The sequence below is a fragment of the Tetrao urogallus genome (assembly GCF_951394365.1).
Source record: "Tetrao urogallus genome assembly, chromosome: 3".
Lineage (NCBI taxonomy): Eukaryota > Metazoa > Chordata > Aves > Galliformes > Phasianidae > Tetrao > Tetrao urogallus.
Window position 1 is genome coordinate 11,421,208 of NC_136815.1, and position 11,895 is coordinate 11,433,102.

At 45.8% G+C, this 11,895-nt stretch overlaps 1 protein-coding gene across 1 annotated transcript; it reads left to right on the top strand.

Moving 5' to 3' along the window:
• Positions 1 to 5,889: 5,889 nt before the first annotated feature.
• On the top strand, positions 5,890 to 11,379 carry KLHL38 (kelch like family member 38; the record flags this gene model as incomplete). The annotated part of the gene is made up of 4 exons (XM_079534043.1): positions 5,890 to 5,911; positions 6,562 to 7,931; positions 9,355 to 9,460; positions 11,093 to 11,379. 4 exons carry the CDS (start codon positions 5,890 to 5,892, stop codon positions 11,377 to 11,379), a joined length of 1,785 nt encoding a protein of 594 aa, XP_079390169.1.
• Positions 11,380 to 11,895: the final 516 nt, after the last annotated feature.

An 11,895-nucleotide genomic window follows, 5' to 3' on the forward strand; every position in this document is an offset into this window, starting at 1 on the left:
GAAGTTCAGGTCACAGGTTCAAAATATGAGTTCAGATTCCAAGACCAGTATCTACAGATGCGTCCATTACTCAGCCTCTAAATCAGAACTAACTTCAGACCCCATCAAGTCTTAAACTAAGCCCTAGTTCAGGACTAAGTATCATACCAATGGGAATGACAGCAGAGGTGGTTGGGCACTTGGTGGAACCACGCTTACTGAAAAGATAAACAGAAAATGAGTAATGCAATAGTTAATAGAGAAATGAGGGAAGAGTCACAAAGGTGGAAAAAGACCAGATAGTTGAAAGCTAGTGCTGGCAAAAGAAAGTTAGCAGATTTCTCTGCGACAAAGAGGCAGCTGTCACAAATCACAACAAAATAATTTCTTGTCTGAAGGACATTAAATAGAACTTCTCCAGGAGAGTGGTTCAGCATTGGAACAGATTTCTCAGAGACGTTGTGTGCCTATCTTTCAAGATGTCCAAAATCCAACAAGATTCTCTGGGCGACTTGATCTAATATAGAGGGTAGACCTGTTAGCTGGTCTCCCAGGGTTCCTCCAACCTAGATTTTCCAATGACTCCAGAATTCAGTATTTTGTGAGCCAGAGACCACACCTGGCAGTACCATGTGAAATAGCTGTTGTATTTCTCTTGCCTGAAGTAACACATCTTACTGTCACAGGCAATTGTCCACAAATTCCCTATATTCACACTGGATTCTGTTTTCTTTTCAATATCTTCTCTGCTATTTGCTGGCTTGGTGTGTTTTGCTGCTTTCAGTGAACCTAAGCCGTAAACCAGCAAGCTAGAGGAGGACAGGATCAAAGGCCTATTTTCTCGATTTAGCGAGCCAAATAGTGAACCTATACTCGGCTCAGGCTGAACATGGACAAGACATGGGGAGGATGCTTTGGATATAAGGAAACTTTTCCTTGACGGGTCTGGCCCAGACATCACACATGGAGTTAGGTATCCTTGTGCTATCAGCTGATTAGTTTCAGACATACGTGTTGAGCAGAAGGGTCCTTGCTACCTCTTGATTCTAATTTGCTTCTGTAGATACGTCTTTGTTCTTTATTTCACTACGCATATAGATTATATTTATTTCCATGCAACACATAAATATAATAATTCCCCATATAACTAGTCTTCCTTTCTGTTCACATATTTTTCTCCCCTCCAGCTTGTAAGAAGCAAAATGACGTCAGGTGCCCACTAACCAAACTCCACACTGCCAGTGCAGGCAGTATCTGGGCAGTGCCAGCTGCTTTCCCAAACGGGGCTGGATGCTGAAAATACAGCTGGCTGGCATTGCTGCCTGGGGCATCTCCTTGTGCTCTCCAACTACAGCATCTGATTAATTGTGATCCCTCTTATTATCTCTTTTTATAATGAGAAATGATAAGCATTGGTTTTGTTATGTCTCCCAGTTTTAATAAGACCATAATAAGAAATATTATTTTTCTTGTCCTTCTGCCTATTTAAACTATAAATTTTGGGTGAGGAGTGGTACCCGGGGCTGGTAGTCATCAGGGCAGCATGTAGTGCTGTATAAGCTCAGTGGACTCTCTGTTTTGAGCTGTCCTTTCTCTGTATCCAGATTTGTTCATTTTCACCTGAATGGTAATAGGATCAGCATATGGGTTTTAGAAGTTGTCTGACATCACCAGTCCTCTCTGTGCACCTGCCTGCTGGCTGATTAGATTACAGCTTTTTTCTACTCTGCTGCTTAGTGCATGATAATAGGCATTTCATCATCCCATTACACTAAAACATAAGAAGATGTGCTCTGGGTCAGATCAAAGATTCAGCCGTCCTAATCCCAAAATAGAGCAATTCTAAACACTTGAGAGAGAGCAGAAGAAACAGGGTGAATGCTCAAAAGCAGTAGAGTGCTCATTCCTTGCTAGACATTTCCATGTTCTGGAAATTGCCCACTCATAAGCCAGAGGCTGCTGAGGTTTCATGTTTTTATCATCTCCCAGTGGCTCCAACCTCCATCAGGGGCATGGGGGACGCAGCACTGCGTTTCACAATGCCAGTAGGTGAAACAACCTGCAAACAAGCCCACTTCTCCATTTGCACACAGTGTTCAGACTGCTCTCCATTATCCATGCAATATCTTGCTGTGTGGTTAATGCAATACCCCATCACCCAAAACAAGGACCACTGAAGCTTTGTGGACCTGGCTCAGTGACCGGCACACTCACTCAGGGAACCCGCCTCAAAGATTCACTCAGAAGCAGGCGTTCTTAGACAAGTTACACGGACTCACAGAAGAAAAGGCTCTTCTCTCTCTTGCCAGAGGTAATGAGGAAAAATACACTAAATTCTGAGGTATGCTGCAGCAGCGGGATCCATACAGGGCCAGCCATTATAGGATATGCCATGAAAAATAACATTTAGTTTATTTATAAAGGAAATCTTAGCTAAGTATCTCCATTTGATTGAAGGAAACCATAAGTTCTGGGAAGGAAAGAGGAGAGCTGTGCAGCAGGCAGCTGGGGAGCCTCGGCCCCAAGTTGGCAGGGACCTGCATGGGGACTGAGCGGGGAGCAGCACCCCCCCGAGAGCAGTAAGCTTGTTAAACAGCACATGATGTACTTCACGCTAGCAGGAGTTTGCATAACCCAGCAAAACTCTCAAGCCTGGGATCTTCTAAATAAATGCCACATTTATCTGTGTCTAAAATACATGAACATGCCACCTACCCTTCCTCGACCCCATAAAGCAGTGTCAGCAGTGAAGTCAGAGAGCATTGTTTGTTTCTTTAAGGGTTAAAAAAATAATCCACAGTCTCTGCCAAGAAAAGGCAGAACTGAACAGGCAGCAAAGAGACTGAGCCAGAAGCAAAAGCTGCATCCATCGTCGAAACGGGCTGCAACGAGAGTGTATGCATACAGAGAGAGAAAGAGAGAGGGTGTTTTGTTTGGGTAGCTAATGTTCTCTGGATGAGGAAGGAGAAATTCTCCTTTTTCTTTCTTAATGCCACTCTAAATATTTACAGCGTGATCCTGGCCAGCTGGGGAGGCAGCAATGACAGCAAGCAAGGATGGGAGGGCGTGTTCTGCCCAGCACTGTCTCCAGCTCAGCCTCTGCTCAAGGAAAAGGAAGAGGATGCACGGTGCCTGACAGTGACCCATCAAGGCAACCCCATGCTCCTTCTCTTCTCCTCCCTCACCTCACCAGATGGATAACACTGAGAGAGATGCCGCAGCCTCTACTCCAACCTGATGCGGACACAGAGTCTTCGGGGCTCAACAGCCTTTGGGGCTCAACAGGCCTTTGGCTCACTGGGCCATCAGTAGGCTCCTTGATGAACCCTCTGGGAAAGGATGTGTATAGCACAGCCTGAGATGAAAGCCGCTGTTTTTAGAGGACCAGCCCCTCTGTCCCTGCAGCTTGCTGGGACAGCAGTGCATGGAGGTCTGAGGAGGCAAACTGTGCATGGTGGTTGATACAAGGGCACTGCAGCTCCCAGCATTTTCACCTATCTGATCCACTGTGATCAGACACAGCCATGACCCACTAGCATGCCTTGACTTCGAGAACATGAAGAAGGAGTTCTGCTTTAACCTTGTTATTCCCTGTAGTAGCAGCACTTAGAAATAACATTTTGGATTTAGTCCCATATCAGAACAAAGGCAAGAACTTCAGCACAGACCAGGGTCCCCAGGTCAATCACCCTCGGGCAGCCGGAGCTGTATTTCCTGAAATGTCCATGATATTGGCACAGGTCTGGGACACATCACACCTGCTGGAGTCCCAGCCCTTCTGTGTAGGCATCTGGGGTTGTAGAGGATCCTCTGGGGCACGTGGTGCTCAACTAATCCAAGCCCAGGGGATGAATTTAGGATGAGCATCTCAAATATCTGGGAGTGATACAGCGAGTACAGAAGAGTGTACAACAAGGCACCTATACATCACCAGGACATGTGAACAACCACAGCCCATGAAGATTGAGTCAGATGTGCCTGGAGGACCATTCACCTGCCCCAAAACAGATATCCTGGTGACCAGGATAACTCTGTGGTTGTACTGACCAGAGTTCACCAGCTGCTAGGGGAGCTCGGACACCCTGTTTACCTGCAGACATCTGCAGTTAGAGGGTCTGCAATGAGGAGCCTAGGGCTGACCACCTCCGTGATTTTTCCAGCCTGCCACCCTCACTTCAGCAAGCTGTTCCAGTTTCCACTCACCTTACTCAAAGCACTTGTTGTGTTTCTTTGTTAGGGATTTCAGAGAGATTGAATTCTTGCAGAAAAAGCCATAACCTGCATTTACTTGTATGAATCATAGAATCATTAAGGCTGGAAAGACAACTAAGATCATCTGGTCCAACCATCACCTCATATCACTACCATGCCCACTGAACCATCTCCCTCAGTGCCACATTTACACATTTATTGAAAACCTCTAGGCACTGAGACTCCACCACCTCCCTGGGCAGACTGTTCCAGTCAGTACCTCACCGCTGGCTGAGATGATGCCTCAATGTTTTTCTTATAGTGAGGGGCGCAAAACTGAACACAGTACTCAAGATGTGGCCTTGCCAGAGCTGAGTTCAGGGGGATGATCACCTTCCTACTCCTGCTGGCTGCACTTATTTCTGCTACAAGCCAGGATGCCACTGGCCTTCTTGACCCCCTGGGCACATTGCTGGCTCATGTTAAGCTGAACTTTGATCAACACCGCCAGGTCCATTTCCTCCACACAGTCTTCCAGCCACTCTCCCCCAAGCCGGTATTTTTGACTGGCTTGTTGTGACCAAAATGCAGGACTTGGCACTTGGTCTTGTTGAACTTAATCCTTATGATGCCCCTTGATACATCAAGGGGTGAAGAGTCTGAAGCGCAAGTCATATGAGGAGTGGCTGAGATAACTGGGATTGTTCAGTCTGGAGGAGTTGTAACTCCCTGAAAGGATGTTGTGGTGGGAGTCAGACTCTTCTCACAGGTAATAGTGATAGGACTAGAGAAAATGGCCTCAAGTTACAGCAGGCAAAGTTCAGATTGGATATTAGAGGAAATTTCTCCAAAAGAGTGTTCAGGTGCTGGAGCAGCCTGCCAACGGAGGTGGTGGAGTCTCCATCCCTGGAGGTGTTCAAGAAACATTTAGATATTGTACCGAGGGACCTGGTTTAGTGGGGAAATATTGGTAGTAGGTGCACGGTTGGACTGGATGATTTTGGAGGTCTTTTCCAACTTTGGTGATTCAATGATTCTAAGATTCTAAAATACATTCCTGTATTTCTCCTTATCCACTCTAGGTGCCATGGTCATGGGAGTCCCAGCACATCAGGATCTCCTACCCACCACTGCAGACCACAACAGCAGGTGCTCCCAAAACCTCTCCATCAGGTGGAGACATGGTCCATTCCTCTGGGCTCCCTGCAGGCTCTGCTTTTTCCTTGCTCCACAAAAATACATGACAGTGCATTGCCTAGCGCAAGGGGCTGCAGACTGTTTACAGGCTTCTCAAGTTCCCAGGCAATTTAGGACAGGGTCCTGTTGCTGTTTCCAAACGGACAGCCAGGACTTTTATAAGTGAACTTTCCTCTCTGTGTCTATTTATTATATGTAAACATTTGCCAGAAAAACACCACTTGGGCATGCTCAGTACCAGCCAGGTCATTGCAAAAGGCAACGGCGGTATCACATGTGATAACTGTGAGAAGTCCATATGTGCCTATTCTTAGTACTGGAATGTATACAATGCCCCACCGCCTCGCGCTCCTGCACAAAGCTCCTGAAAGCGGCAAAAGTGACTTCAGAATAAACACGTCCAGAAATCACCTTCTATGAATCACTTACCTACTGAAAGAAACGTCCTGTGGGTTTATAGTTTTTATCCAGGCTCTAGCTATGGAAAATCTCAGCAGAGAATAAGCGACAGAGAGTAAGTGCATGCAGGGAAGGACATCAGAAGGTAAACATTTCTACCGTACGATTTCACTGCAGATTAAGCGGTTAGGCATGAAATAAATACTCATCAGATTGTTCTGCCTGGCACTTAATTTAGTCATTGTGTGTCTGATTAACATAAAAAAGCCACAGCTAAGCAGAGTGAATAAATAACTGTTTTAATGCAGATTCCCCGTCTCTAGGGTTTAGTTAGCCCTGCTGCAGAGTTCAGCTCTGCCAGATTTACATTCTTTGGGAATGACTAACTCTAGGGGAAAGAGACGCAAGTTACTAAACTGCTAATACTTTAAAATAGTGAATAAATGTCCAAGCGCATTTATTCGACATGATTAAAACGAACCTCCCCACTGCTTCGGCTGTTCAGCTTTCATCCCAAATCAGTGAGATAACTTCAGTGCTTTTGCTTCTTGCCAGAGACACAGGCAATGCTGACCCCGGAGCTGCAATCTATCTGATAAATTTATAAAAATTTTAAAGGGTTTTTGTGACCTTTTAGCTTCTTTATTACTTTCCCACTGTGCTTAACCCATGTTCCATTTTTATGCTTAACAGCGAATGAATATTTAGAGCAACATCAAAGTCCTGATTTGTTCCCTTGGAGCTGGATATTTCTATAAAAACTGCTAAGAATTTGTTTTTTTCTGCCAAGTCCAGACTTCATCTCTCTCTTTGCTATGGAGGAGAGATCTGCTGAGGAGTTTCTCTTCAAAGACCAGGACTTCTCCTCCGAACTGCTGAGGCAGCTGAATGCGCTGCGGCAGAGCAGGATGCTGACTGATGTTACCCTCTGCTCTGGGGGCTTTGAAGTCCCCTGCCACAGAAACGTTCTGGCTGCCAGCAGCCCATACTTCAAGGCGATGTTCTGTAACAACTTCAAAGAGAGTCACCAAGCTAAAGTCACCCTGAAGGGTATTGATGCTGAAATTTTGGACCAGATTATCCTTTACATTTACACAGGGGAGATTCTCATATCTGCTGAGAATGTCTTGTACCTCTTGGAGACAGCATCCATGCTGCAGTACGCTAAACTGTTTGAGGCCTGCTCTGCCTACCTCCAAGATAAGCTGACTCCTGACAACTGTCTAAGCATGATCAGACTGGCAAAAATCTTGAACTGCCAAAGCCTGAATAAGAAGGCCAAGACTATGGCTTTGAAATGTTTTCCTGAAGTGGCCTCTTCTGAGGACCTCAAGGATCTCTGTCCTTTGGAGCTCCTCGATTACCTTGGGGATGATGAGCTCTGTGGGGAGGAGGAGCAGGTCTTCGAGACACTCATGGTCTGGATCCGGCATGACCTGCAGGCAAGACAGCGCTACATCCAAGACTTGTTCAAGAAGGTCCGGCTTCAGTACGTCCATCCAACTTTCCTCTTCCATTTCATTGCCAATGACTCCCTTGTTCAGTCTTCACCCACTTGCAGGAGCATTCTCGAGTCAGCTCGGAGACAGATGTTCTCCTTGTACAGCACCAATGCACCTGACATCAAGCCAATGGTACACGTTCCTCGCAGATACTCCAACCAAGAGTTCCTCATCATCATCGGTGGCAGGAAGGACAACCAGCAGACCACAAGGGATGTCCTGCTCTATGATGACAAGACTAATCAATGGCTAAGCCTGGCCAAACTTCCTGTGCGCCTGTACAAAGCATCTGCAGTGAGCTTACACAGTAATATTTATGTGCTTGGAGGGATGCCTGTTAGCAACAAGAAAAGTCCAGTCAGTGATAATATTTACATTTACTCCCTCAAACTCAATCAGTGGAGGTTGGTTGAGCCTATGCTAGTTCCACGTTATTCCCACAGAAGCTTGGCATATAAAAATTATATTTTATCATTCGGTGGAATTGGTGAAAACCAAGAAATTCTGAATTCTGTGGAAAGATATGACAGCATCTACAACACCTGTGAGAGCATGGCAAACATGCCTGTTGCTGTCCTTCATCCTGCTGTTGCTGCCAAAGACCAGAGGGTGTACCTTTTTGGGGGAGAAGACATTATGCAAAACCCTGTCCGGCTTATCCAGGTAACAGTCAGTCCTCCTTGACATAGGCAGTTTTGCCTCAATTTGTCTGTGGTTCATCATCACGTTGACGAAGAAGTCGATTTCAAAACAAAACTTTCTTGTGAGTTGCAACAGCAGGCAGGACGAGTTGACCATTGCTTCAAGGAAGTCTTGAGTCTAAGGAGCATTGTTGTTCTTTCATTTTCCCCATGGAATATTTTTCAGACATAAGGCCTGAGGCCCTTCCTCTGGTTCTGACTCTGTCACAGGAGAATTTCCTACGGAAGTCTTGGGAGCTCCTGTGGATGTTGCTATGGCAGGCAATAACTGACCCCATGGCCACCTCCACGTTTGTAACCATTCACCCAAATCAGTGCTTGTTGCTTGGCCAGCCTGCAGCTAAGCTGGAGCCTCAGCTGCACATCTGCTCCTTTGCAGTGACAGCAAAGATGCCAGTTTCAGATCATTAGAGCAATTAGACTCACGCTCATCAAAAGACCAGAGCTTAAACTGACAGTTATTTCACATAAACAGTTGTGTTAAAAGTCTGCCACATGTTGCTGGCTCTCTGCCTGCTTTTGGTAGTTAAGCTATATTAGGAGGGTGAAAGACATTAAATCCTTCCTTATCTGATTTGATGCTTTAGTGATGCAATGTTACTTTCCACTTGAGTGTTTTTCACTGGTTTAGGTAGTTTAATTAAGAAGCACCACTAAAAGCCAAAACAGCAGCCAGCACTTGAGCAATACTTACTTATAATGATAATGTTACTTAATTATCAAGGCAAAGGAAACATGATTATCAACGTGGGGAGATGTCCTGAAGATATTTGCTATACTGAGAAGCGGATGACGTGACATAAAAGTTTATGTCACCCACACACAGATGACTGAGTGATCGTCATCTGGCAGCAGTTCTTTTTCTCACATAAATTGATGACTTAGATATCACTCTAGGTCCCATCAACAAGTCTCTTTGCCAACCTGAGTGCATACCAGCCACCAGCATAAATATAGCAGCAGGGCAAACACAGGCTGCCAGCAGAGCTAGGTGAAATTGCAGTTGGCTTGCCCAGGAAATGGGGAAGGAAGGCAGAACTACACAGAAAATTGGAAAATGAAGGGATGTGACCTGGGTTTTGGGAGAATGTTAGCCAGGAGTTACAGCAACTTAGTGGGCATAGGATAACTTACAGTGAAGAAGCTTGCACAGGACAGAAACTCTCTGCCTTATTGTGCGTGCTGAGCAGCCCATCCAGGGGAACACAAATGCTTTCCAAGAGGACTTACTAGGAAAAAAGGAGTGGGTAAAAAATTCCCAGCAGTTCAAGCCCGTGGATTGTATTCATTAAGACAAAATAAAAACCTTAAGTTTCTCTGTAATTACAACTGCCAGTCAAAAAGCAACATAAACAGCTGTGTGTGCATCTTTATTTATTTGTCAGGTTTACCATGTCTCCAGGAATATGTGGTTTCGGATGGAGACTAGAGTGGTGAAGAACGTCTGTGCTCCAGCTGTTGTGATTGGAGACCAGATTATTATCGTGGGAGGTAAGGGCTCTTTTTCACCCACCCTCCTGCCTGCACATGTACAGATCCTGCAAGATTTTGCATGCTTCCTGCTCCGGATGACACTGCTCTGGCCAGGGATCATCAGAGTGGCAGCCAGCTATGTCAGCAATGAGAATCATTGATGCTGAGCATGGCTATCATGCTGCAGGAGCAAAAGTCATGTATGAGCTGCAACAGCATGTGGCACTTGTGAGGGAGAAGTGGATTATGCCCAGTCTCCATACACATCTCTCATGGGGTTTCAGGGCCATGAAGGTGGTGGGGACAAATTATTTACAGGCACCTTCTCACTCTGTTAACAGGACTTAAGTGGGGGAAAATGGGGTAAAGCCTATGAGTTACTTCTCTGTAGAGGAAGCGAGGAAGAAAAAAGGCATGGGGCTCTGCCCCTCCTCTTACTCATAGCTTGTTCCTCTCTGAAGGCTTTTCTTGGAAAGGCAAAGAGCACGGTTTCCACATGGCCATGGGCAGTTTGTTGGGATGGGTGGGTTAAGGGGCTCATTGCTGGAGTTGAGAGGTCCACTGTTCCTGCAGCTGCCTCCTGGAGGCAATGGAGAAATGCTCTGAGAGGGGCATGAGCCATCTGGAGAGGAGAAACTTCTCCACCTTATTCAACACAAGAGTCCGTCTCTGTCCATGGCACTTTGACAGATCACACCTCATTGGTAGTGACCAAGCTCAGCACTCCACAGTCCTTAATGCAGCTTCCCTGACTAGAATCTGGTAAGAGAAAGCACGTTAGATTATTTAAGAAAGAATGAGACATAGAGAAGCATTAACAGAGGAGTGAACCTGTATAACATAGGACTCAAAAGCACTGTGTTTCCCTACAAGAGGCCACTGCTACCTTTTGCAATGCACCATTTATCTGAAGAGCCTGTGTTGACCCCAGATGCTGATGATATCAGGTTAGGGAAAGTGGATTCAAGGCCTGCACAACAAGGCCTAAAACAGTTTGCTTGCCATGAGCTTTCTTGATTATCTACATAGACAAGAGATACACAGACAAGCTACTGCTGGGGAACAAACTTCTTACCTCCATTGCTCATGACCCATACCAGCCCTGCCTCTCAGTGATGTGAGGTTGAACTACCCCTCGGTGGTAGAGCCAACCGCTGGGCTGCCAGCACGGTGGACAACACAGAAGTGACATGGAGGGTATAGGAATGGAGTAAGCAGCAGAGGGAGCACACTATCATGTACACAGCACCGTTTGGTTTACAGCTACAACTCCAAACCAGAAAGGCATTGTTGCTCCCCCTGTCCCTTCTGGCTTCCTACATACCATTGGTTTCCATAATTCTGAGTGAAGCTCCAGAAGCCTTTTGGGTAAAGGGAAATACTTAAGGACGTCTGAAAGTGCATATGGAAAACTGCAAGCTCCAAGTGTGCTCAATAGGTTGACTGCCACCAGTGCTCATTGAGCCTTAGCTGTCAAGGTGATAGGAGACAGGATGAAGACAAACAGGAAGGTATACAGGCAAGCAGTTCTGTGACAGATCATTATTTCCCATCTTAGATATCTTAGTTCTGCCAAATTATGTACCAGTATGAATTGAGCTACTAACCCTAATTTGCATCTGTCTCTTCTATCTCCATCTTTGCATTTAGGATACACTCGGAGAATAATTGCTTATGATACAAAAGGCAACAAGTTTGTCAAATGTGCAGACATGAGGGACAGGCGAATGCATCATGGGGCCACTGTCATCAAGAACAAGCTGTATGTTACAGGAGGACGATGTCTCACTGTGGACAATGTCATTGAAGATTCAGATTCTTTGGACTGCTATGACCCAGAGACTGACACATGGACACCAAAGGGAAAACTGCCACACAAACTCTTTGACCATGGATGCCTTACACTCCAGTGTGTACCCTGTTCTAACCTTCTCTGAATTACATTTGGTACTTCCCAGGTGTTTGTTGTTTTCCTCCTCCTTGCTCTGCATAGAGCACAGAGAATCGTCCTGTAGTCCCAACAACTCTTGTTCTTGAAGGTCCTAGTGGGGTTGGTCATTCCCCAATTACTCTGCCAGAAAGATCATGATCTTCATGCTCATGCCATATTCATCTGACCAATACTGCATGTGGCACTGCTGAAGTCCTGCCTTCAGGCATTATCCAGAATCTCAGGAGAAAGCAGGAAAAATTACTGGGTAGGAACCTGGTGCAGGATTTAGCCTTGTGAAGACTTTGAAATGAAAGGCAGATAGGAGCACTGGTACTTTGCACTTAGTGTGCAAAGAAGCAGAACTATTCAGCTGCATGTCATGGCCCATACTGCTTCGAGTCGACCAAGTTTTCTATTTCCAGTGGCAGCAACATTTGGAATGGGAAGCCCCAAGCTCTGAATGTGTAGCCAGCCTAGAAGCATCTGTCTGCATTAGCAGTAAACATCTTATGAGACTGAC